At 50.7% G+C, this 27,147-nt stretch overlaps 1 protein-coding gene across 5 annotated transcripts in view; it reads left to right on the plus strand.

Moving 5' to 3' along the window:
* The first annotated feature begins 2,228 nt into the window (after positions 1-2,228).
* MYO15A (myosin XVA) overlaps positions 2,229-27,147 on the plus strand; it is a 159,920-nt gene continuing 135,001 nt past the window's right edge. For 3 of the 5 annotated variants that reach the window (XM_075565890.1, XM_075565894.1, XM_075565891.1), the window contains exon 1: positions 2,230-2,539. In XM_075565890.1, the coding sequence (XP_075422005.1) occupies positions 2,507-2,539 (33 nt within the window). In that variant the 5' untranslated portion in view covers positions 2,230-2,506. Of the gene's footprint in view, positions 2,540-4,639; positions 4,841-27,147 lie in introns of those variants that run through there. The other 2 variants (XM_075565895.1, XM_075565892.1) reach the window with 2 other exon arrangements.

Below are 27,147 nucleotides of genomic sequence, written 5' to 3' on the forward strand. Positions count from 1 at the left end.
GCAGCATGCAGTGGAAGTCCATGAAAGGATAGTGATACTGTACATGACCGCAGAAGACCCTAATCTTGTCGAGGGCGCAGAACTGTGACCTTGTATCTCACCAGGCGCCTGCTAACAGGAGAACGTGGCTGCTCACGTGTTCTATCGTTCACAGGCTTGTTACCGCTGCAGTTCCATCTGGTAACGGGATTGCTGGCTTAAAATAAGTGGAGGGGAGGGGGACGGACTCTGTTAACCATTTAAGTGCTAGATAATTGCCGTCTGGCACTTAATGAGGTTGATCTACTTCAGGATGGCATGTTCCTGGTCTGTCGAGGTTGGGTGTCCTGTATCTACCTTCTTAGGTGATAAGCCGTTGGTTGCCGGTTAGGTGGTGAAGTTGTGGTAAAGGGAGTACATTCGGAGCATGGGGCTGTAACCAGTGGAGTGCCTCAGGACCGGTCCTCTTTAATATCTTTTTTTTTAGTGGCATTGCAAATAACTGGGAGGAGAGAGATGTGTTTTTGCAGATGACCCAAAGCTCTGCAGTGGGGTTGACACTCCAGGGGATAAACAAAATGAATGATTTCACTGGATAAGAGCAATGGTCGAAAGTGTGGCAATTATAATGTGATGCCAAGACGTGCAAAATTCCAAGGCAGAATACAGGACTAATGTTGCTATAATGTGAACTGCTATAGAGGAAAGACACCCGGGACTCATTATTTCAGCAGACTTAAACGTAGGTGAGCAATGGGCAAAGCTAACAGGGTGTTACAATGTGTATGGAGAGGCAGGCCTGTATTTACGCGTAGGCCTACTAGGCTCAAAGTGGCGAAATGGGGGGCTGATGCTGTGGTTACAGAGACCCCGCTCTCTTCCCCACAACAAACTGGTGCCGGGGGAGAGCGTGGGGCCTCTGAAAAGGTCTCTTACCAACTGCCACGTCATGGTGTCAAATGATCCCGCGTTGCCGTGACAATGGGACATCACATGGCGTCCCGTTGTCATGGAAATGCGTCACCGTGCGATGTCGGAATGCTGCAAAAGGAGGAGGCCAGGGCGGCCAAAAAGGTAAGTGCCATGGGGCGGCAAAATTGTAAAAACCGGGCCTGGCCGGAGATGGTGGTGGTTGGTGAGACCTTACCTAGAGTTGTGCGTTGAATTCTGGAAACCGGATCTCTGGCGGGACGTAAATAAATTGGAGATTGTGCAAATAAGGCCTCTAATGGCTTACAGCGTAAGGTCTATCAGGAAAGAGTAAAAGACCTTAGTATGGGCAGCTTGGAGGAGAGCAGGGAGGGGTCATAGAAACGTTCACATACATGAAGGGTTTTGGCAAAGTGCTGGGGGAAGCATATGTCCGATAAAGAGGAGAGCTAGCACAAGTGGTCATTCTCTGAAGCTGGAGGGTGGGAGGCTTGGGGGCAATGTGAGGAAGAGCTTCACGAAAGGGGTGGTGGATGCATGGAATAGCTTCCCAGCAGAGGTGGTAGGGGCTTATTACAGTGAGGGAATTCAAACATGCTCGGAATAGACATAAGGCTAAATCCGAAATCCGGCAGTGAGGAACGGAGCGCAGCCAGAGCAGCCGCAAAAAATTCTCATGATCAAGGGGTAACAACCATAATAAAATGAATGTATTTACTCACATGGATGACAACGGGTTAAAAACGCACCCACGCGTTTCGCGATATTGTGCTTTATCATACCTTGATACCGCGCAGAAACGCGTGGGTGCGTTTTTAACCTGTAGTCATCCATGTGAGTAAACAAATTCATTTTTTATGGGAGTTACCCCACGATCATGAGATTTCTTCTGCTGCTCGAGCTTCCCTCCGTTTCTCACCTGGATGACATTGGACCTTCACATTCAGCGGATGCTGCACACCTTGGATTAGCCGGGCCTCAGAGAGGGTGTACTAGCTACAGGTAACTTTATGTGAGTTGCCCCTCTTAAAACTATGCCTAAGGGAGGTTGTTCTTTGCGCTGCAGGATGCGGGGGATCCTTGGGACTTCATTTGGCGCTTATTCCTCCCCAGCCTACCATAAATGGACTTACAGTCTGGACAATACAAGCGAATCCGGACAAGTGCATGAATAGTGTGTTGGAAAAGCGTGCTTGAGCTCATAAGGAGTCTGAGCTCCGTTCTACACCGGTCTCTGCTGAAACCTGAATACGAAAAGGAAACCAAGGATCAAACAGAGCCTGATGTTTTACAGCACGTCGGGAAATGGTTCTCACCTGCCGTAAAAATTACAGGCGAGTCCTTGAAGAATTGGCAGCTGTGGGGTTAATCAGCTTAGCGAGTTATCTCGCTGGGTCCTGGGTTGGAAAGGTTACCCTCCCTCTCCATTCATGAGTGAAATGAGAATAATAGCGGTCATCAAATATGCATTGGTAAGGAGTGCGGGAGCGTGCAGAGTCCGTGCTGTAAGAAGCATGGCTGCAGGGGTCTCCTGCCCGTACAGCGGACACCCGAGGGGAGGTGCCACGCCTGGGTGTCGGGTTGTGGCCCGTGTGGGATGCAGGCTGGAGATGTGAGCGTGGTCAGAGAGGTAAGAGCGCTGTGTGATGGTTACCTGGTCCCTCCTCGCGCCCGGCTTTGTTTGCTAAAGAGATCGGGTCTTGGTTACAGGAAGGTTGTGTTTCCCAGAGGGTGGTTGGTGCTAATTTACTGACCGTGTGCACAGCGCTGTACATTATACAGGGGCAGGAAGTAACCTGCTGGTAATGGCACACAATGCCCCATCTATTGTATGGCGCTAAGGCCACACGTCACGCTCCAAGAGGAGCTATTGTCACTTGGCACCTTCAGCTGCCAATGTGTCCGTGCACAGTGGTATCACAGACGGGCACAGTGTGCCCCCTGGCATTGCCACGGCAGCACTAAGCACTGTGCCAACTTCCATTTTGCTCTCTGCACCGGGGAGAATGCAGATGAACTGAGATACACAGAATGAGTTGGACAATCACCTTTGCAAGACGTCACTATGGCATGCAGTGTCACATGACTCCTGCACACGCTTTATAGGGACAATTGTTGTTTTTGGTGAATACTTGAATGTTTCACTTCATCCTATTGGTTACGCACCTTCCAAAGAGTGAGACTGACTTCCAATGATTGAGACTGACTTCTGAGTGAGTCTGACTTCCACTGAGTGAGACTGCCTACCAATGAGCGAGACTGTCTTCTAATGAGCAAGATTGCCTTCTAATGAGTGAGACTGACTTCTAATGAGTGACTGCCTTCTACTGAGTGAGTGCTTTCCAATGAGTGGGGCTGCCTTCTAATGAGCAAGACTGCCTTGTACTGAGTGAGTGCCTACCAATGAGCGAGACTGCCTACCTACCAATGAGTGAGATTGCCTACCAATAAGTGAGGCAGCCTTCTAATGAGTGAGACTGCTTACCAATAAGTGAGTCTGCCTTTCAGTGAGTGAAGTAAGGGACAAGGAACAGGACAGCTATCCTATGCCCTCACCTCCCTCCCTCCCTGCTATCACATGCCCTCACCTCCCTCCCTGCTATCCCATGCCCTCACCTCCCTCCCTGCTATCCCATGCCCTCACCTCCCTCCCTGCTATCCCATGCCCTCACCTCCCTCCCTGCTATCCCATACCCTCACCTCCCTCCCTGCTATCCCATACCCTCACCTCCCTCCCTCCTATCACATACCCTCACCTCCCTCCCTGCTATCCCATACCCTCACCTCCCTCCCTGCTATCCCATATCCTCACCTCCCTCCCTGCTATCCCATGCCCTCACCTCCCTCCCTGCTATCCCATATCCTCACCTCCCTCCCTGCTATCCCATGCCCTCACCTCCCTCCCTGCTATCCCATACCCTCACCTCCCTCTCTGCCATCCCATGCCCTCACCTCCCTCCCTGCTATCACATACCCTCACATCTCTCCCTGCTATCCTATACCCTCACCTCCCTCCCTGCTATCCCATGCCCTCACCTCCCTCCCTGCTATCACACACCCTCACCACCCTCCCTGCTATCCCATGCCCTCACCTCCCTCTCTGCTATCCCATGCCCTCACCTCCCTCCCTGCTATCCCATGCCCTCACCTCCCTCCCTGCTATCCCATGCCCTCACCTCCCCCCCTGCTATCCCATGCCCTCACCTCCCTCCCTGCTATCACATACCCTCACCTCCCTCCCTGCTATCACATGCCATCCCATGCCCTCACCTCCCTCCCTGCTATCACATGCCATCCCATGCCCTCACCTCCCTCCCTGCTATCCCATGCCCTCACCTCCCTCCCTGCCATCACATACCCTCACCTCCCTCCCTCCTATCACATACCCTCCCTGCTATCCCATGCCCTCACCTCCCTCCCTGCTATCCCATGCCCTCACCTCTCTCCCTGCTATCCCATGCCCTCACCTCCCTCCCTGCTTTCACCCTCATCTCTCCATATATTCTCCTAGTTGCTCTCTTCCTAACTAGCAGCTCACAGGTGAGAGATGAGGATCCAGATGGTTAAAAGGGAGGAATAACCCGGAGTGTGAATGCTGGCTGTGTGCGCAATGCTCTTTTTTGATGTAAATAAGGCCGCTCTTTCTTGTCAGGACATTGTCTTGTGTTATTTACTTGTGGTCGTGACGTGAGAGCTGCCCTCAGAGGCTCCTGTTGCCAACAGCATCTGTCCAGAGAGAGATATTATGCGGCGTGTGGAAGGGACAGGCAGAAGCTGTTCCCCGTGTGTTGGGTAGATTCCTCGAGCTTGAACTCTGGTTTCCAGTACTGTTCCATGGATGATGTTCTTGATCTATTCTGTTCCTCCCATGGGATAATTCCACCAGCCCCTGAGACAGCAAGTCCAGAAAGGAAGCAAGAGCTTCTTCCAGGTAACCTTTCAGTGTCTCTCAGCCAGCCATCCACCCACCCACCCATCCATCCATCCATCCACTGAGCCCATGGGCTTCCCAGTGTATCTCCTGACAAACATCTTCATTACATGTTGACTTGTCTGTATCAAGCTCTCAGACTGGCTATTTTGGAGTAAATATTACACTTTTAGAGTAGGATATTTGTTTATTAATAACAGTGTATCGAGGTGCTTTGCTTGTGCGAGTGATGACGTTGAGCAATAGGAGGAGTTAGGGATGAATTATAGGGAGCAATGGGAGGGGTTAGGGAGGAGTTGTAGGGAACAACGGGAGGAGTTATAGGGACAATAGGAGGGGGTTATGGAGGAGTTATAGGGAGCAATAGGAGGGGGTTATGGAGGAGTTATAGGGACAATAGGAGAGGGTTATGGAGGAGTTATAGGGACAATAGGAGGGGGTTATGGAGGAGTTATAGGGAGCAATAGGAGGGGGTTATGGAGGAGTTATAGGGAGCAATAGGAGGGGGTTATGGAGGAGTTATGGGGACAATAGGAGGGGGTTATGGAGGAGTTATAGGGACAATAGGAGGGGGTTATGGAGGAGTTATAGGGACAATAGGAGGGGGTTATGGAGGAGTTATAGGGACAATAGGAGGGGGTTATGGAGGAGTTATAGGGACAATAGGAGGGGGTTATGGAGGAGATATGGGGACAATAGGCAGAGTTAGGAAGGATTTACTCACGTATTTTAAGGAAAGAATGGAATATTAATTCATGGTGTAACAGGTTTTCCCCCACCCTCTGGGAGATCTGCATATTACAGCTGATTACCTGCTGGTTCACAGGATGCTGAGCTTTCCGCCGGTGGTATGGGGAAGACAGGACAGGCTTTTGGGATGATGGTTAGTCCTTCTCTCGGTGGTTCAGCGCCTCCCATATCGTGCAGGTTACAGCGATGCTGGAGACAATCCCTGCAGGAGAACCCTCTGATACTCCCCCTGATAGATTGCAGTCTCAGGCAGGATATAGATTTTAGAGCTGGAACACTTTAGAGCAGGCCTGCACAACTCGTAAAGCGAGAAGGGCCGAACTGCTCCAAGGAAAAAAAAAATTGGGCCGCACGGGTAAAATCATCATCATCATCATCATCATCTCACATCCAGCACCTCTCATCATCATCATCATCATCCTCATATATCTCCTCTAGCACCCCTCATCATCATCCTCATATCTCCCCCAGAACCCCTCACTATCAACCTTTGCGATACTCCCCATCTATCTCTCATACCCCCATCTCCCCCTCACCCACACACATAATACTCAATCTCCACATCAAACACACAATATCCCCCTGCACACCACACACATCCCACCCCCTGCACCTCACACCACTCTGCCCCCCTGCACCTCACACCACTCTCCCCCCCTGCACCTCACACCACTCCCCCCCCCTGCACCTCACACCACTCTCCCCCCCCTGCACCTCACACCACTCTCCCCCCTCTGCACCTCACACCACTCTCCCCCCCTGCACCTCACACCACTCTCCCCCCCTGCACCTCACACCACTCTCCCCCCCTGCACCTCACACCACTCTCCCCCCCTTGCACCTCACACCACTCTCCCCCCCCTGCACCTCACACCACTCTCCCCCTGCACCTCACACCACTCTCCCCCCCCTGCACCTCACACCACTCTCCCCCCCCCTGCACGTCACATCCCCTGCACATCACCCCCCTGCACCTCACACCACTCTCCCCCCTGCACCTCACACCACTCTCCCCCCCCCTGCACCTCACACCACTCTCCCCCCCTGCACCTCACACCACTCTCCCCCCCCTGCACCTCACACCACTCTCCCCCCCTGCACCTCACACCACTCTCCCCCCCTGCACCTCACACCACTCTCCCCCCCTGCACCTCACACCACTCTCCCCCCCATGCGCCTCACACCACTCTCCCCCCCTGCACCTCACACCACTCTCCCCCCTGCACCTCACACCACTCTCCCCCCTGCACCTCACACCACTCTCCCCCCCCTGCACCTCACACCACTCTCCCCCCCCTGCACGTCACATCACCCCCCCTCCTGCACATCACATCCCCTGCACCTCCAATCAACCCCCTGCACCTCCAATCAACCCCCTGCACCTCCAATCACCCCCTGCACCTCCAATCACCCCTGCACCTACAATCACCCCTGCACCTACAATCACCCCTGCACCTCACATCACCCCTGCACCTCACATCACCCCTCCTGCACATCAAAAGCCCCCCCCCCACCCCCTTCTGAACATCACATCCCCTGCACCTCACCCCCCTGCACCTCCAATCACCCCCCTGCACCTCCAATCACCCCGCTGCACCTCCAATCACCCCCCTGCACCTCCAATCACCCCTGCACCTCACCCCCTACACCTCACATCACCCCCCTGCACCTCACCTCAATGCACCTCACCTCACCCCCCTGCACATATCCACGTTCGGATCGGGGGGGGGGGGAGCGGCCGCAGAAGAGCTCAGCTGGCTGTGACTTCCCCCTCCGTCCCACGTTGCGAGCGGGGGGTAGGGGGCAAGGAGCGGGCCCTGCACATGCATGCCGGGACCGCGGGGAATCGCCGCCATTTTTTTTTTTCAAAGTTTTTTTTAAATCTCATCGAGGGCCGCACAGAGAGGCCAGGCGGGCCGCATGTTGTGCAGCCCTGCTTTAGGGTATCAGTATACAACTAGTACAACTCTCTAGTTCCCTCCTCAGGATGGTCCCTGGACTCAACCCCCAGGCATGGACCCCAAGGGTCAGTCCTTGCTCTTCCCCTACTTCCTAGTGGAGTAAGAGGTATAGTAAGAGGTATAGTCCTCACTCCCACTCACCGGAGAGACAACTGACAACATTTACATGTGCAGCCCCCTTAAGTACCCTGGGGGAGGGTCCAAGGGCTGAGCCCAGGATTGGGCAGAACACGGGCCTTGTCCCGCCCCCCTGTCACTCAAAAGGAACTGCTCTGTATATATATATATACAGAGAGCTATAGATGCCTTTATTGTATGAACAAATATAATGACCATGTTATAAAGAACCATATATTTGATGGACACTGTTATAAATCACAGTTGAGCGCCATTACCACAGACACCATAAGTATAAGGCGGAGAGCCCTGGGTTGAGGGTAGCTGATATTTAGCTGAATGAACACTGGATGTCACCCTCTCTCCAAATGAAACCACACAAGGACCACTTACGACACATCAGCTGCAGCATTTTCCAGTGTACTGTTTTTTTTTCTGCTGGGACACAGTTCGATGCATTGACTACTCTTTCAGATAATATGCATATACTCACTCGCTTGAGTCTACCTCCCAAATGGAAAGTGACACATACACCTTGCATATAATAGGGGCCGTTTGCCTGTAAATGTATTGAAAACATTCACAAACAAATGAGGGTATGTGTATGAGGTTGAGGTGTGGTGTCACAGAGGCGCGCTGTGTCACAGATGCAGTGTCTGAGAGACGCGCAGTGTCACAGTGATGCGCGGTGTCACAGAGATGCGTGGTGTCACAGAGATGCACGTGTCATGGTGTGAGAGACACACAGTGTCACGGTGTGAGAGACGCACAGTGTCTGAGAGACGTACGTTTCTGTCCTTTAGTGTCTGCAGTAAATCTACCAAACATTCTCTCTTCATACATCGGACAGACGGGCGTTAGATTTTGATGTTTTACAGGCCCAGGCTGGCAGGGCCCGGTTTAACCACGCGGCAAACTAGGCGGTCACCTAGAGCGGCAACATTTAGGGCGAAAAACAGGGACTACTGTCGGGGGCCCGGGCACCCTGCCGGCAACCCTAACGTGCCAGATCCTCAGGGGGGGCCTGATGGAGGCCAGTGGAACTGACAGGCACCTCTGGAGGCCCCCTCTAACAGGCACTTCCACGGACACCCCCTGCCAGGCATTTCTGTGGGTCCCTTCTGACAGGCCCCTCTGCAGTGCGGGCCCTCTCCATTCTCCAGGGCTGCAGGCCAGCACACGCTGCTCTCCCCCTCCCTCTGTATTGGGCCTCTCTGCTGTACCCTATACTATCACCCCCAGGCCCATACCTCCTCCCTCCCAGCCACATAACTACACCCCCAGGGCACATATAACTATACCCTCCCCCAGGCCCATAACTATACCCTCCCCCAGGCCCATAACTATACCCTCCCCCAGGCACATAACTATACCCTCCCCCAGGCACATAACTATACCCTCCCCCAGGCACATAACTATACCCCCCAGGCACATAACTATACCCCCCCCAGCACATAACTATATCCCCCAGCACATAACTATACCATCCCCCAGGCACATAACTACCCATGTCCCAACACATAACTATATCCCCCAGCACATAACTGTACCCTCCCCCAGACACATAACTACCTCCCAGGCACATCACTACCCCCCAGCACATAACTATACCTCCCCCCCAGCACATGACTATACCCCACTGGCACATAACTACCCCCCAGCACATAACTATACGGCTCCCCCAGACACATAACTATACGGCTTCCACAGGCACATAACTACCCCCCAGCACATAACTATACGGCTCCCCCAGACACATAACTATACGGCTCCCCCAGACACATAACTATACGGCTCCCCCAGACATAACTATACGGCTCCCCCAGACACATAACTATACGGCTCCCCCAGACACATAACTATACGGCTCCCCCAGACACATAACTATACGGTTTCCCCAGACACATAACTATACGGTTTCCCCAGGCACATAACCACCCCCCCCAGCACATAACTATACGGCTCCCCCAGGCACATAACTACCCCCCAGCATATAACTATACCCCCCCCCCGCACATAACTACAGTGTATACCGTCCCAAAGGCACATAACTATACCCCTCCCCCAGACACATAACTACCCCCCAGCACATAACTATGCCCCTCCCCCAGCACATTATTATACCCCTCCCCCAGGTACATAACTACCCCCCAGCACATAACTATACCCACCCCCAGGCACATAACTACTCCCCAGCACATAACTATACCCACCCCCAGGTACATAACTACCCCCCAGCACATAACTATACCCACCCCCAGGCACATAACTACCCCCCAGCACATAACTATACCCCCCCCCCACATAACTACAGTGTATACCCTCCCCTAGGCACATAACTATACCCCTCCCCCAGGCACATAACTACCCCCCAGCACATAACTACCCCCTCCCCCCCGCACATAACTACAGTGTATACCCTCCCCCAGGCACATAACTATACCCCACCCCCAGGCACATAACTACCCCCCAGCACATAACTATACCCACCCCCAGGCACATAACTACCCCCCAGCACATAACTACCCCCTCCCCCCGCACATAACTACAGTGTATACCCTCCCCCAGGCACATAACTATACCCCTTCCCCAGGCACATAACTACCCCCTCCCCCCGCACATAACTACAGTGTATACCCTCCCCCAGGCACATAACTACTCCTCCCCCAGGCACATAACTATACCCCTTCCCCAGGCACATAACTACCCCCACCCCCCGCACATAACTACAGTGTATACCGTCCCCCAGGCACATAACTACCCCTCCCCCAGGCACATAACTACCCCCCAGCACATAACTATACCCCTCCCCCAGGCACATAACTACTCCCCAGCACATAACTCTACCCATGCCCCCAGCACAAACTATACCACCCCCCGTACAATGAGACTGTACAATTAGTATCATATTCTCCTCTTTAATGTAAAATAAATCAGTGACTATAAATGCCGATTTTTTTTCTTCATACTAATGCACAATATTACTTTTCAAAAGTTAATTCATGGAGGGGTAGGGGGGAGAGGGGTAGGGGGAGAGGGGTAGGGGGAGAGGGGCCAGGCTGGAGGTTCGCATGGGGCGTCTCATACCCTCGCACCAGCCCTGCAGGGTGAGACATGCTCTGGGGAACGTGTGGCCGCTCTCTGAGTGTTTTCTCACTGTCCTGGGAGGGTGAGTAAGAACAGGTGAGTGTGCTCAGACTGGGATGGAGCTGCCTTCCAAACATCCACCTTCTGGGGCTGGGACAGCATGGAGATGCTCGATATCATTATACGGTGCACCATGCCAAGGCTGGTTAAGGGATACTGTTTCTTCATACCTCCAGCTGCAATGTAAGGATCGCCTGACATCACCCCCCCGCCCCCCTGTAAATTTAATGAGGAACATGCTGGGAGGTCAGTGGAGTCACGGCACAGAGAGTGAGGGACTACGTGAATTTCTGGGGTAAAATGATACAGAACATCAGCTGATTTTCCCAAATGTATCCAGCATAGGGAAGGTATGTGAGAGGATAGAGAAACCCCTCACACAGAGTACTGTATGTAACTCCTCTCATACACACATCCAGGCACTTTATCAGTGCGTGCTTTCAGTCGTCAAGACCTGTGAGACGCCTCTTAACCCTCCGCCCCATCCTCCACCCCATCCTCCACCCCATCCTCCACCCCATCCTCCACCCCATCCTCCACCCCATCCTTCACCCCATCCTCCACCCCGTCCTTAACCACATCCTCCACCCTATCCTCCATCCCATCCTTAACCCCATCCTCCACCCTATATTTAACCCCATCCTCCACCCCGTCCATAACCCCATCCTTATGCCAGGTGGCTTGCAGTGCATCACAAAGCTTGCATTGCAGATCCATCTGGTAGGGAAGGAGTTAACCCCGAGGCTCCCAACTCCATCCCTCAAGGACCCCTAACAGTGGCGGTTTAAAGGAAACCCCCGGCTAGGGCACAGGTGGCTCCTACAAAAGGATTGGGCCCCCTGTGCTAATGAGAGGATGGCCTTATATCCTGCACTGTGAGTGGTCCGTGAGGGCTGGGGTTGGGAACCTCGGGGTTAACCATTTTAGTGGTGAATAAGTGAATTGTATTTGTGTTCAAACTTTGCAATGGACAATGACTCCATTGTTTTGTAACATTGGCTGTGAAGGGGTTAAGAGTTGCCTAAGACCAGATGAGCTCGACCAGTGGCGTAACTACGCCTTAAGGGCCCCCCCCCACCCCACCCCCGGGTGATATCGTGACGTCACTGCGTCATGACGTTGCTGAGTCACATGTCGGCGCCCTGCCATGGCAACGCGTCAACCATGAGGCCGCGACATCATGGAGGAGGGCTGCTTTGTTACAGAGGCCGCGCTCTCTCCCCGGCATTTCCCGCTTGGGGGGTTCGTCCGGAGGAAGGGTCCCACCTCCCTTCGGGCCCTCCCCCTCGAGATGGGGCCCCCATGACATGCCCGGGCCCCCAGGCTGTAGTTATGCCACTGACTCCGACACTGTTGCTGGTTCTGTTGGGGCTACAAATGACAGGCCGTTCTTCAGCAAAACCTGAACCCCAGCAAGCTCTTTTTGGGAACCCCTGAGCCCCCACAAAATATATATATGTATATGTGTCAAAATGGAGTGCTATTGAGCGTGGCATATGTATACAACAGACGACAGAGAAGCCCAATGCTACATCCAACATGACAGAAATACACAGTAAAATACTTATATATTCTCTTGAAGTAGGGTCATTTAGTTTAACCCTTTGGCCAAAGCGTTGTAAGCTTGCGAGCCACGTCAAGGCAGACACCTGTTCGCAAGGCCTAACACTAGCAGATAGAGCTATATTAGAGTAACCTTTTTTGTGAACCGGCCGACCCACCCAATCTCACATTGGCCCCTCGTGGTCTAACCGGTTCCTTTCCCCGCAACACACCTGCTCTAAAGGGCTACTGGTGACTGTATAACACCTGTGGCTCCAGGAGATCTGAGCCTCCGCTACTGGGAGCCTGGGGAAACCCTTAACATTACCTGGTGCAGCGCCTCCACTTACCCAGGATCCCCCGTTAGGAAAGATAGCCCTGAGTAAGAAATACAATAACACACGTAGATAACCAATAACTAACACTTTACTTAACACACACATATAACTCATTACATAACATACATAGCATAACCTGATACTCTATCCGCATCACCTCAGCCCAATGTCTGGTGTACCCCACCCAGTGTCCTGTGATCCCCCACACCCAATGTCCCGCACTCCTACGGAAGGTCGTGGGTGACTGCGCAGTCACTAAATTAAGCTAGGGCCCAGTTGGTGCACTTAGAATACTTGAGATACCTTCCGAGCACTCCGATGCTCGGGACCGCAACTCTCTTCTCAAAGGGTCAGACGTCCGTCTGATCCTTTCCAGGTACTCTGCCGGTGGACCCCAACGAGGGTCCCACCGCTCCACGGGAACTGCAACCGGATCACGGCAACACCAACCGCATGGGAACAGCAACCGCCGCTATCCCTTCCTATCACTAACTACTCCTAGAGTGACAGCAACCCTAACAGGACAGGAACCCTAACCTAGGGCCTGTCCCTGAGGAACCATAACCTGCCCCCCCTTCCCCTAGCTACCCAGTCCTATCTGTAACTAACAACTAGCTATTAACTAGCTACTCCTAAAGCACCTGCAGCTGACACACCACTCACACTGTCAGCCTGCAGGGATCCACACACGCTGCACGCACACACAGCTACCTGAATGATACACACCATTCACTGGAACCCGCAGCCAATCCACTGCTTGCACACTGTGCCTCTTTGCCAGCGCCCACAGCCCTCTCCGCTGTGGCACTGCCAAACTTGCACCTGCCGCACCTAAGGGTCACCTCCCTAGCTATGGCCGTCCCTCTTCAGTTACCCCCTGCCCTTACCGGGAATTGGGGCCTGCCTGGGTATCTAGGGAGAACCCTTACCTCGGTACAGGAGCCACTCGCTCCCTGCACCCTTCCTACTCCTTCCTTCTCCTCTGCCTGACTGACGCATGCAAAGCCCGGGAAATGTATCTATATTCCCGGGCTGAGCTTCCTGCAGCCCCATTGGCCACACTCAGGCACCTGATGCCTGTCTCCCTAAGCCTCCTGGGAATTGTAGTTCCCAGGGGGCTGTCTAAGCATTGGGGCCGCGTGCGCGCTTCTCCCGCGCATGCGCGAACCCCCAATGGCCGCCTCAACCTCTCTACTCCCTTCCTTACTCTCGCGCGATCTCTCCCTGCACTGGGGATCCTATCGCGCGCTCTCCGGTCCCTGCGCATGCGCGAACCTACGCGCAATGGCGGCGCCCTCTCCTTCGCAAGCCGGGCCGGTGGCAACGCGATCGCGGCCCTAGCGACGGCCCGATCGCGTCCCCGGCAACCGGCCTGCGCCGCAACAACTCGCGCTGCTCCCTGCTCTGGCCCCCACCCTCGCGAAGTGCCGGCGGGTCCGTCGCAGCCTCCGGCGGCACCCGCTACCACACGGCACTCGCGGAGAGGGGCCAGGGATTTCAAAATTACCTCGGGGCTACATTAGTATTTTATCTGGTAGTGTTAGGCCTTGCGAACAGGTGTCTGCCTTGACGTGGCTCGCAAGCTTACAACGCTTTGGCCAAAGGGTTAAACTAAATGACCCTACTTCAAGAGAATATATAAGTATTTTACTGTGTATTTCTGTCATGTTGGATGTAGCATTGGGCTTCTCTGTCGTCCGTTCTTCAGCAAAACCTGAACCAACGAGCGAGCCCATTTGAGCCATTTCTGAACCACTGCGCCGTTTCTGAGCCCTAAGACTTTGCGGGGGAGAGGCGGCCAGTGTCTTTCACAATACATTTGTCTTTGAGACGAGAAACTGATCTGTGCGAACAAAACAAGTGACAAATTTAGAACATCTCTGCTTAAAGTTTCATGAATTCCCAGCGACCTGAGTCCGAGCCGCTCATTAATATTTCACAGTGGTGAGGGGGAAAGACGAGCGATATAAATAAAAATTAAAAAATAATCACCTCTCAAGCACGCCCTGAGACTTCTGCGCGGCTGTGCCGGTTTTATGGCGTCACACACGCATGGGTTTCCATGGGTGGGGGAGCTATGCCCAAGTCCCTCCTGTTTGGTGTTCCGTCCCTCCTTTCCTTGGGTTGACGCAGCGATACGTAATGTAAAAGATCAGGCTGGGTATTCTCACATTACAATGATGTTTAAAGAGCAAATTTCAATATGTTCCTCTACTGCAGGGGGGCTCAACTCCAGTCCTCAAGACCCCCCAAACAGGTCAGGTTTTCAGGATATCCTAGCTTCAGCACAGGTGGCTCAGTCATAAACTGAGCCTCTGATTGAGCCACCTGTGCTGAAGCAGGGACGGATTGAGCCAACTGAGACTGATTGAGCCACCTTAGTTGGAGCAGGGACTGATTGAGCCATCTGTGCTGAAGCAGGGATTTCCTGGAAACCTGATCTGTGGGGGGGGAGGGGGCAAGAGGACTGGAATTGAGCAGTGCTGCACTACTGTAGATCTATCAAATAATTGTCCATCTATTTTGGCTGTTAACCTTAAATGATTCTATGCAACAAAGTCTCCCAGCTGCAAAACGGGAGCAATATTAGGTTACAAAAAAACCCTGATATGATTTTATCTAAGAAACAAATCCCCGTTCTTTGGCAAACCTCCTGCTGTTTTATGAGTTGTTAGAGGAAGCATTAGTGAGAGAAATAAATTGAACCCATGGATAATACAGTAATTAGGAGAATACTTTGTTTTGGTGTCCTTTTTCCATACTGTTGCTTCAGGTTGTGGCAAACCCCATGTCTGTATATGAACCTGCATCAAATGTATACATCTCTTATATGTGAAAAAGATGATATAGCACAGACTAGCTTAGGGGCGGCCAACTCGAGCCCTCAAGGACCACCAACAGGTCAGCTTCTAAGGATATCACTGCTTCAGCACAGGTGGCTCATTCAGTCTCTGCTTCAGCACAGGTGGCTTAATCAGTGGCTCAGTCCACCTGTGTTCAAGTAAGGATATCCTGAAAACCTGACCTGTTGGTGGCCGTCGAAGACTGGCGTTGCCCACCCCTGGAATAGCTGCTCACGCAAATGCTACAAAGAAATAATGCATTCTGCCTCTCACAGACAAGGAGTCTGCGACAAAGAGCTTGCAATCTAAATCTTAGCCCCTTGCCAAGCCCCTCTGGAAGCGGAAGGGTTAACACACACGCGTAGCCCTCCCTGCTGTCAGCATTTTAAGTCCCATTCCTTGTGAGTTCTGAAGTCCCCTGTGAAAAAGTCTCAGACGAGTAACGTAGGAATAGTCTGTGGTATGGGACTCTTTGCATTATTCATACAGAATGGAGCCAAGAAGATATTGTTACAGGACAGGAGCAGCACCGCTATATCTTGGCTCCCTACCCCCTGAGCCCTGCAGAAAGCTTGATGGGGTTGAAGATGAGAGGATGAGAGCACAAAAGGAACCTCCCCTCGTGGATGTGAGTGCGAGACTCAGGATTTGACCAGCAACCCTTTTATACAGTGGGGTCCGCAGGGAGACAGACATTGCGGCGTGCGGTGGGTTTTCGCTGCATTCACACTTCCGAAGACTCGGATGATTTGATCAACATTAGTTATCTTAGGAAGGCAGAATTGGGGAAGTGAAGGCAGAGGCCACTGCCCCTGGTGTACAAAGGATGGGTATCTGTGTCACAACGCCACAGCCGTGAAAGGTAACTGAAGATGCCAGTATACAATAAGCTGATATTCAGGAGCTTTTTGCATTGCTTGGAAGGCAACGTAGGACAGAGCACTGAGTATATTTGTTAATTAATGCAAAGACACTGGTTGCACTTAGGTTACTACTTGATTCCTTTTGAAGTATCACTTAACAGTATGAGCATTGAAGTCTGGACGGTGTTAGCTCTGCAGTCAGTTTGCTGTGCTCTCTGCCCGGGGCGCATGAAGTCTCCAGTTATACTCAGAGGACAGAAATGTTTGAAGGCAAAGTAAATCTGGGGCATTAGCATGAGCTTGGGACACGCTTACTATGGGGGGTAAAAAGGGTGATACGAAACCGACAAAGAAAGGCGGTGGGAAGGAGACGTCTGCCGCTGCAAAGCCTGACCCCAAGAAAGGGAAGGATGACAAGAAAGGAGGGAGAGGCAAAGAAAGAGAGGACAAAAAGAAGGGGAGAGATGCCAAGAAGGGGAAGAAAGAGATTACGAGCGAGTCGGAGGAGGCGTCTGATGCAGAGCTCATCAAGGAGGAAAGTGAGGAGAGTAGAAATGAGGAGGACGAGGAGGAAGAAAGTGAAGCGGAAGCTAAGAGGAAGAGAGGGAGAGAGAAGGGCGTGGCAGCCTTAATGGGTGCTTCCAAAGCAATGGCAGGTATGAACAAGGGCAAGGGGAAGAAAGGGCAAGGGGAGACTGATGAGGATCTCAAGAACAAGGAGAAGGCTGCGAAGAAAGACCTGACGAGAGCGCAACTCAAGGGGGCTACCAAGGCTATGGCCGGATTGGCCAAAAAAGCAGCTCTGCCACCCAAGAAGAAGAGGAGTTTGAAGGCAGCTTCCAGACTGTTTATGAAGTTTAGGAACCTGAGGCCGAGGCAATCAAAAAAAGGGCACTTCAAGACAGCCTCCAAGCTCTTTATGGGGTTTAGGAAGAAATTTGCAGCCTCGTCCCTGCTAGAAAAGAAAAAGAGGTCAACGGCGATGTTGAAGAACACATCCAAACTCATGATGGGTTTAAGGAGGAGCAAGAAGAAAGAGGCACCCAAAGCCACTGTTGGGACTGGACAGAAGCCTTCCTTCCTGCTCATACGACTGGGGGGCAAACCAGCAGAACACGATGACATGGGCAAAAAGGGAGAGGGGAAGCCCTTTGGTGGCTTATTAGGGCGAAATAAAGCAAAAGGAAAGTTTAAACCGAAAGCTAAAGTCCTCAGTAAAGTGTCGGCAGCTACCAGTTGGTTGACCAGAAGGTTTCTGTCCAGGAGAAGCAGATACCCTCAGGATGAGAGAGCCATGCAGGAGGATTGGCTTTCCAGGATGGGGGCACAGAAGCTGCCTTTCCCCTCAGAGGATGATCTCCTCAGGTACCAGGAAAACATGAAAAGGTTCCCTGGATCTCACAGGTTTTATGGACAATGTGAGGATGTGTATGGGCATCCCAAGAACTTTGAAGCATACAGGCACCAAAGATTCCCAACTCAGAGATACTCACAACATGGGCCAGGCCGATATGATGATGCACCAATGGAATACTACAACTACGATGATGAAGAATATGGTTTTGATCATCAGGAATACACCAATGAGGAGGGCGATTTTCCCCAGTCATCCTATGGTCACAGTGGTACCTTTGGAGTAAGTGGGGAGTATGATGATTATTCTGGGTATCAAGTGGAAGATGAATATACCTCTTACCATGAGAACAGGGAGTATTACGATGAGACCAGTCCCCCACTGAAGAGCCAGAATTCCTACTTTGATTTTGAGGTAGATGTTCATAATCCACCAAATGGATATTCATACGATTATGAAGAGAATGAGATTGATTATTATGAAGATCCGATGAATCCATATGGCCCGAATGAGAATGAATCGTTTGGGTCTTTGCATGGACAACACCCATACTCTGCAATGGAAGAAATAGATCCCTATAATAACCCCCCAGATACAGTGAATTACAATGGCTATGGCGTATCACCTTATGCTGAACCATTAAACCCCTATGCACATCCCATGGATGATATAATGGAAAATGATGAAGCAGAGCCAGTGGCCGAACATGACAATAACTCCTTTTATGGTCAGCAAGGAATAGAAGAAGAAACTCCCTTTACATTATCATTAAACAGAAAATACAAGCTGTTCCCAAGACCTCAAGTAAAACTTTTTGGTCGAGAAAGACTAGACGTCCATCTGTTGCCATCCCCCCGTATTGCTTTTACTGATTTTGATGAAGAAGGGGATAAGTGTGAAGATGATCCATTAGATCCAACCCCACAGGAGCGTAGAAACTCCAAGCAGATGCCCACAAAGTCTCTCTTTGCAAAGTCAATTCAAAGAAACTTTTGTCAACCTCATGGCAGAGGAGTTCAGAGGTTATTGTCTGCAAAACCAACGGGCAAGAGATTTCATGCTTACCAACAAGAGGATTTTCAGGAAATGGATCCGCAAGAATTCTCTCCGAGAGAATTTGGAAGTCCTTTAGGACAGCTCATGAAAAGGTCACTGTCCCCAAAGCCAATCCTAAGGCATCAGGGCAGTCAGATGGCTGGGCAGCCATTTTATCCACCCCCTGCCATTAATCCTTTTGGGGAAAGTAGTCTTGCACGGACCTCCTCCCCACAACCAACCCTAAAACACTTTCAAATCCCAACAACCCCCAATGAACCCCAAAGACTGCAGAAGCCTTCCGTGCAACAGCTAGAGGCTCTCCAGAAAGACCTGGCAGATGAGCAATCCTCCAGGCAGCCTTACCATAAAAGATTTGGGCATAAATTAGCAGGAATGGATACTTTGGCTTCTTCCAATTCCTTTAGAAAAGCAGAATATTCAGCTTCTAACAATAATAATATTGAAACACGTCCTTCACCGCAGCCTTCCAAACGAAGCATCCCTCCATCACCTCACCCTGCCCGGAGGTTTAACCAGGGCAAAAAAATACTGATGCCTCCATCTCCTAATTTATCCAGAAGGCAGAGACCTCTTTCCCCACAGCAGACTCTGAATGCATTTGGCTTAAACAAATCCCAAACCAGCTCTCTTAACCGCCATGGAAACTTTCGGACTGAAATGCCTGCCCTTCCTTTGTCACATTCCTCATTTAGACAGACGTCTCCAGTTTCTTCACCTCAAGTGGCCAAATCAAATGTCCCGCCGTCTCCTTCACCTGTGAGGAGGACTCATTGGTCTGCCAATTCCAAAAATCAAAATGCGCCCTCTACATCTTCCCCTAACCAACCAAATATTGCATCCTCATCCCCACAGCCTTCAATAAAAAGAGAAAACAGCTTTAGAAGTGAACAAGCGAGGGCCCCCTCTGCCCAGCCATCCATTAGATCCAGGAGCCCTTCTTCTACGTTGCAGATGTTTGGATTAAAGACCAAAGGTCCCCCTACAGCCTCACCAACCCCAGCATCACCCCTCGCAAGCCCAGTGTTCCACAGGACTGCTAACTCTATAGAAAGAGAGTTTCAAATGCCATCCTCACCACAGCTATCAAGGAGGAGGTTCGAAGATTCAACTTCACTATATTACTCAGAAAATGAAGCTGCTCACCAGATGTCTCTCTCCCCCCAAATGTCCAGGGGAATGGATGATTCAATTAATGAGCAACAAGGAAGATTCCCACAAGGTTGGGGAAGGGATATTGAGCCACCTACAGAAGCAGTCAAGCCATTAATAAGGAATCCATTCATGAAACATCTTGGGCGCACAAGTGGGATGGGACCATTAAAACGGTCCTCACCACGGGGATCAATGTCACACATGCCACGTTTCGGAGAAGGAAATATTAACCCGTCACCCCAGATGTTAAGCAGGCAAGGGAGCAACCGCTTGATGGTCACAGAACCTCAGGAGGCTTTTTCACAATCCCTCCCATTCTCTGAACAATTAAAGTCACCAATGATGGGAAGACCGGGAAGCACGAGAGGAACCCCAAAGCTGCCTCCACAGAGCCCAGCTTCAGAGGTTAAAAACCCTTTTTGGAAGCGCATTGGTCAGCCTCTTGTAGGTATGTCGCAGAGTCCCTCCCCAACACTCCAGTCAACACAGGGTCCAAGAGTCCCAGACAAAATGACTACACCTTCATTCCTAAGGAAGTTTGGGCAGGAGGCAGGTGGCCAAACACAAAGGCCAAAATCCCCATCCTTGTCAATGAGAGAAGCATATCACAGAGCTGGAGTGCACAGCCCATCGACACCTCAAAGTATTAGGCACCAGCATGATGAAATGAGACCCTCATCCACTCATAGGTCCCAGCAGAATCCCATGTTTCATGGGGGAGAAACAAGTCATTCCAGATCACCTTCTCCTCAATTGGGGCATAAGTCTTTAGGTGGCCACTTGCCGGAATCAAGTCAAGTCCTCCCTGGATCCCCTAAAGGAAAAACAAATGTTAATCAAAAATTTCAGAGATCCCCAAACCCAACTGGGGCTCGTACTTCCTTTTCAAGGTTTCCATACCCAAGGGATGTATATATGGGGCCAGGCTCCCAAAAGATACATGTAGAACAATATGATGGGGACATTGAAGATGACACGGGTAGATATGCGGTGGTGATGCCCCAGGTGCAAAGAATGGGATCATTCAGAGGACCTGGGACTCTAAGGAAGCAGCCCTGGCCCAGGCAACACACAGTGAATGTCCATGAGATGCAGGGGACATGGTCATCTAATAAAGCCCTTCACATGCCCTGGTCTGAGACCCTGAGGAGAGGGTCACACAGGGCCAAGGAAAACGTAGCCAGTTACCTGGCCCACGGTAATGGGAGACCCCATGGAGGCTGGCATCATGCAGTCGGCACAGGAGGGAAATCACCCTGGAATAACAAGGTAATGTGTGTTCCTATTTATAGCACTGTATGTACTCCTGCATGCAGTTACATTCTGCTCTACAGAAGTCTGAACTGGAAGATGTAATATTTCAGTTTTCTAGGGCTTTAATTTTCAGTCTTTTAACAATTACAGAAGGGGTTGAACATGTCTTCCGACTCTACAGAAACCCATTACTAGGTATCAAAACATACAACTCAACACCGTTATAACGCGATCCGCTACAACGCGAATCCGCTTATAACGCGATGCAAGGGTGGCTCCCAATTTTCGTATTTATGAATACTTTACAACACGATTACTGGTATCTTCAATACGTTATTGTACAATGTATACAATTGTACATTATTTCTAACGCGATCCGCTTATAACGCGATGTGATTCTTTGGAGCCCAAGCACAGCGTTATAAGGGGGTTGAGCTGTACTATCCCTGAAGGTTATTATTTTACATCCTAGTCCTATATTTAGTAAGAATATACATTATTTTGTAGAAACATGAGCCATATTTACTGAGCAGCGCTATTCCATAACACGCCATACCACGCCGGAAGAAACCTTACGACCAGTTAACGTAAATGGGCTGTGAATTGTCTTACAGAATAACACTTCTTAGTAGACATGGAGCGTATTTGTTAAAGTACGCACGGAAAACTCCATTGACTTATCGCTCATCATGCTAAGGCCCTTTATTTTATTTATTTTGAATGTACTATTTTCTTTATTTTTGAATTTTCAAATAAAACAATATACATTTCCAATAAATTATTGTACTACGCATGCTTACAGTTGTAGGTAGCAATATCTCAATCTCATTTGTGAAGTATAAAGCTATACAACCATTAATGACAAATAGAAAAACCCATCAAATCGAAAAAAATTAAATAAAATAAACACTAAAAGTAAAAAAAAAACAATCTAACAGAATATAATGACATTGAATACAGTCCAATAATGATTGCTTTCCTAATATTCGTGTTACATGTATCATTAAACAGAAGCAATACATACAATGTTAATACATTTATTAAATATAATAACTTTATATCATATAGCGCGTTTCTCCCAATGGGACTCAAGGTGTCACAATTACAGTATAGTGCGCGGTACGCAGCACATAGGAATGTTACAGTATAGCGCGCGGTACGCAGCACATAGGAATGTTACAGTATAGCGCACGGTACGCAGCACATAGGAATGTTACAGTATAGCGCGCGGTACGCAGCACATAGGAATGTTACAGTATAGCGCGCGGTACGCAGCACATAGGAATGTTACAGTATAGCGCGCGGTACGCAGCACATAGGAATGTTACAGTATAGCGCGCGGTACGCAGCACATAGGAATGTTACAGTATAGCGCGCGGTACGCTGCACATAGGAATGTTACAGTATAGCGCGCGGTACGCTGCACATAGGAATGTTACAGTATAGCGCGCGGTACGCTGCACATAGGAATGTTACAGTATAGCGCGCGGTACGCAGCACATAGGAATGTTACAGTATAGCGCGCGGTACGCAGCACATAGGAATGTTACAGTAAAGCGCGCGGTACGCAGCACGTAGGAATGTTACAGTATAGCGCGGGTACGCTGCACATAGGAATGTTACCGTATAGCGCGCGGTACGCAGCACATAGGAATGTTACAGTATAGCGTGCGGTACGCAGCACAGAGGAATGTTACAGTATAGCGCGCTGTACGCAGCACGTAGGAATGTTACAGTATAGCGCGCGGTACGCAGCACGTAGGATTGTTACAGTATAGCGCGCGGTACGCAGCACATAGGAATGTTACAGTATAGCGCGCGGTACGCAGCACATAGGAATGTTACAGTATAGCGCGCGGTACGCAGCACATAGGAATGTTACAGTATAGCGCGCGGTACGCAGCACATAGGAATGTTACAGTATAGCGCGCGGTACGCAGCACATAGGAATGTTACAGTATAGCGCGCGGTACGCAGCACATAGGAATGTTACAGTATAGCGCGCGGTACGCAGCACATAGGAAAGTTACAGTATAGCGCGCGGTACGCAGCACATAGGAATGTTACAGTATAGCGCGCGGTACGCAGCACATAGGAATGTTACAGTATAGCGCGCGGTACGCAGCACATAGGAATGTTACAGTATAGCGCGCGGTACGCAGCACATAGGAATGTTACAGTATAGCGCGCGGTACGCAGCACATAGAAATGTTACAGTATAGCGCGCGGTACGCAGCACATAGGAATGTTACAGTATAGCGCGCGGTACGCAGCACATAGGAATGTTACAGTATAGCGCGCGGTACGCAGCACATAGGAATGTTACAGTATAGCGCGCTGTACGCAGCACATAGGAATGTTACAGTATAGCGCGCGGTACGCAGCACATAGGAATGTTACAGTATAACGCGCGGTACGCAGCACATAGGAATGTTACAGTATAGCGCACGGTACGCAGCACATAGGAATGTTACAGTATAGCGCGCGGTACGCAGCACATAGGAATGTTACAGTATAGCGCGCGGTACGCAGCACATAGGAATGTTACAGTATAGCGCGCGGTACGCAGCACATAGGAATGTTACAGTATAGCGCGCGGTACGCAGCACAGAGGAATGTTACAGTATAGCGCGCGGCACATAGGAATGTTACAGTATATCGCGCGGTACGCAGCACATAAGAATGTTACAGTATAGCGCGCGGTACGCAGCACATAAGAATGTTACAGTATAGCGCGCGGTACGCAGCACATAGGAATGTTACAGTATAGCGCGCGGTACGCAGCACATAGGAATGTTACAGTATAGCGCGCTGTACGCAGCACATAGGAATGTTACAGTATAGCGCGCTGTACGCAGCACATAGGAATGTTACAGTATAGCGCGCGGTACGCAGCACATAGGAATGTTACAGTATAGCGCGCTGTACGCAGCACATAGGAATGTTACAGTATAGCGCGCGGTACGCAGCACATAGGAATGTTACAGTATAGCGCGCGGTACGCAGCACATAGGAATGTTACAGTATAGCGCGCGGTACGCAGCACATAGGAATGTTACAGTATAGCGCGCGGTACGCAGCACATAGGAATGTTACAGTATAGCGCGCGGTACACAGCACATAGGAATGTTACAGTATAGCGCGCGGTACGCAGCACATAGGAATGTTACAGTATAGCGCGCGGTACGCAGCACATAGGAATGTTACAGTATAGCGCGCGGTACGCAGCAAATAGGAATGTTACAGTATAGCGCGCTGTACGCAGCACATAGGAATGTTACAGTATAGCGCGCGGTACGCAGCACATAGGAATGTTACAGTATAGCGCGCGGTACGCAGCACATAGGAATGTTACAGTATAGCACGTGGTACGCAGCACATAGGAATGTTACAGTATAGCGCGCGGTACGTAGCACATAGGAATGTTACAGTATAGCGCGAGGTACGCGGCACATAGGAATGTTACAGTATAGCGCGCTGTACGCAGCACATAGGAATGTTACAGTATAGCGCGCGGTACGCAGCACAGAGGAATGTTACAGTATAGCGCGCGGTACGCAGCACAGAGGAATGTTACAGTATAGCGCGCGGTACGCAGCACATAGGAATGTTACAGTATAGCGCGCTGTACGCAGCACATAGGAATGTTACAGTATAGCGCGCGGTACGCAGCTCATAGGAATGTTACAGTATAGCGCGCGGTACGCAGCACATAGGAATGTTACAGTATAGCGCGAGGTACGCGGCACATAGGAATGTTACAGTATAGCGCGCGGTACGTAGCACATAGGAATGTTACAGTATAGCGCGCGGTACGCGGCACATAGGAATGTTACAGTATAGCGCGCTGTACGCAGCACATAGGAATGTTACAGTATAGCGCGCTGTACGCAGCACATAGGAATGTTACAGTATAGCGCGCTGTACGCAGCACATAGGAATGTTACAGTATAGCGCGCTGTACGCAGCACATAGGAATGTTACAGTATAGCGCGCTGTACGCAGCACATAGGAATGTTACAGTATAGCGCGCTGTACGCGGCACATAGGAATGTTACAGTATAGCGCGCGGCACATAGGAATGTTACAGTATAGCGCGCGGTACGCAGCTCATAGGAATGTTACAGTATAGCGCGCGGTACGCAGCACAGAGGAATGTTACAGTATAGCGCGCGGTACGCAGCACATAGGAATGTTACAGTATAGCGCGCGGTACGCAGCACATAGGAATGTTACAGTATAGCGCGCGGTACGCAGCACATAGGAATGTTACAGTATAGCGCGCGGTACGCGACACAAATAGGAATGTTACAGTATAGCGCGCGGTACGCAGCACATAGGAATGTTACAGTATAGCGCGCTGTACGCAGCACATAGGAATGTTACAGTATAGCGCGCGGTACGCAGCACATAGGAATGTTACAGTATAGCGCGCGGTACGCAGCACATAGGAATGTTACAGTATAGCACGTGGTACGCAGCACATAGGAATGTTACAGTATAGCGCGCGGTACGCAGCACATAGGAATGTTACAGTATAGCACGTGGTACGCAGCACATAGGAATGTTACAGTATAGCGCGCTGTACGCAGCACATAGGAATGTTACAGTATAGCACGTGGTACGCAGCACATAGGAATGTTACAGTATAGCGCGCGGTACGCAGCACATAGGAATGTTACAGTATAGCGCGCGGTACGTAGCATATAGGAATGTTACAGTATAGCGCGAGGTACGCGGCACATAGGAATGTTACAGTATAGCGCGCTGTACGCAGCACAGAGGAATGTTACAGTATAGCGCGAGGTACGCAGCACAGAGGAATGTTACAGTATAGCGCGCGGTACGCAGCACAGAGGAATGTTACAGTATAGCGCGCGGTACGCAGCACAGAGGAATGTTACAGTATAGCGCGCGGTACGTAGCACATAGGAATGTTACAGTATAGCGCGAGGTACGCGGCACATAGGAATGTTACAGTATAGCGCGCTGTACGCAGCACATAGGAATGTTACAGTATAGCGCGCGGTACGCAGCACATAGGAATGTTACAGTATAGCGCACGGTACGCAGCACATAGGAATGTTACAGTATAGCGCGAGGTACGCGGCACATAGGAATGTTACAGTATAGTGCGCTGTACGCAGCACATAGGAATGTTACAGTATAGCGCGCGGTACGCGGCACATAGGAATGTTACAGTATAGCGCACGGTACGCAGCACATAGGAATGTTACAGTATAGCGCGCTGTACGCAGCACATAGGAATGTTACAGTATAGCGCGCTGTACGCAGCACATAGGAATGTTACAGTATAGCGCGCTGTACGCAGCACATAGGAATGTTACAGTATAGCGCGCTGTACGCGGCACATAGGAATGTTACAGTATAGCGCGCGGCACATAGGAATGTTACAGTATAGCGCGCGGTACGCAGCACATAGGAATGTTACAGTATAGCGCGCGGTACGCAGCACATAGGAATGTTACAGTATAGCGCGCGGTACGCAGCACATAGGAATGTTACAGTATAGCGCGTGGTACGCGACACAAATAGGAATGTTACAGTATAGCGCGCGGTACGCAGCACATAGGAATGTTACAGTATAGCGCGCTGTACGCAGCACATAGGAATGTTACAGTATAGCGCGCGGTACGCAGCACATAGGAATGTTACAGTATAGCGCGCTGTACGCAGCACATAGGAATGTTACAGTATAGCGCGCGGTACGCAGCACATAGGAATGTTACAGTATAGCGCGCGGTACGCAGCACATAGGAATGTTACAGTATAGCGCGCGGTACGCAGCACATAGGAATGTTACAGTATAGCGCGCGGTACGCAGCACATAGGAATGTTACAGTATAGCGCGCGGTACGCAGCACATAGGAATGTTACAGTATAGCGCGCGGTACGCAGCACATAGG

The sequence above is a fragment of the Ascaphus truei genome, chromosome 11, assembly GCF_040206685.1.
Source record: "Ascaphus truei isolate aAscTru1 chromosome 11, aAscTru1.hap1, whole genome shotgun sequence".
NCBI classification, from domain to species: domain Eukaryota; kingdom Metazoa; phylum Chordata; class Amphibia; order Anura; family Ascaphidae; genus Ascaphus; species Ascaphus truei.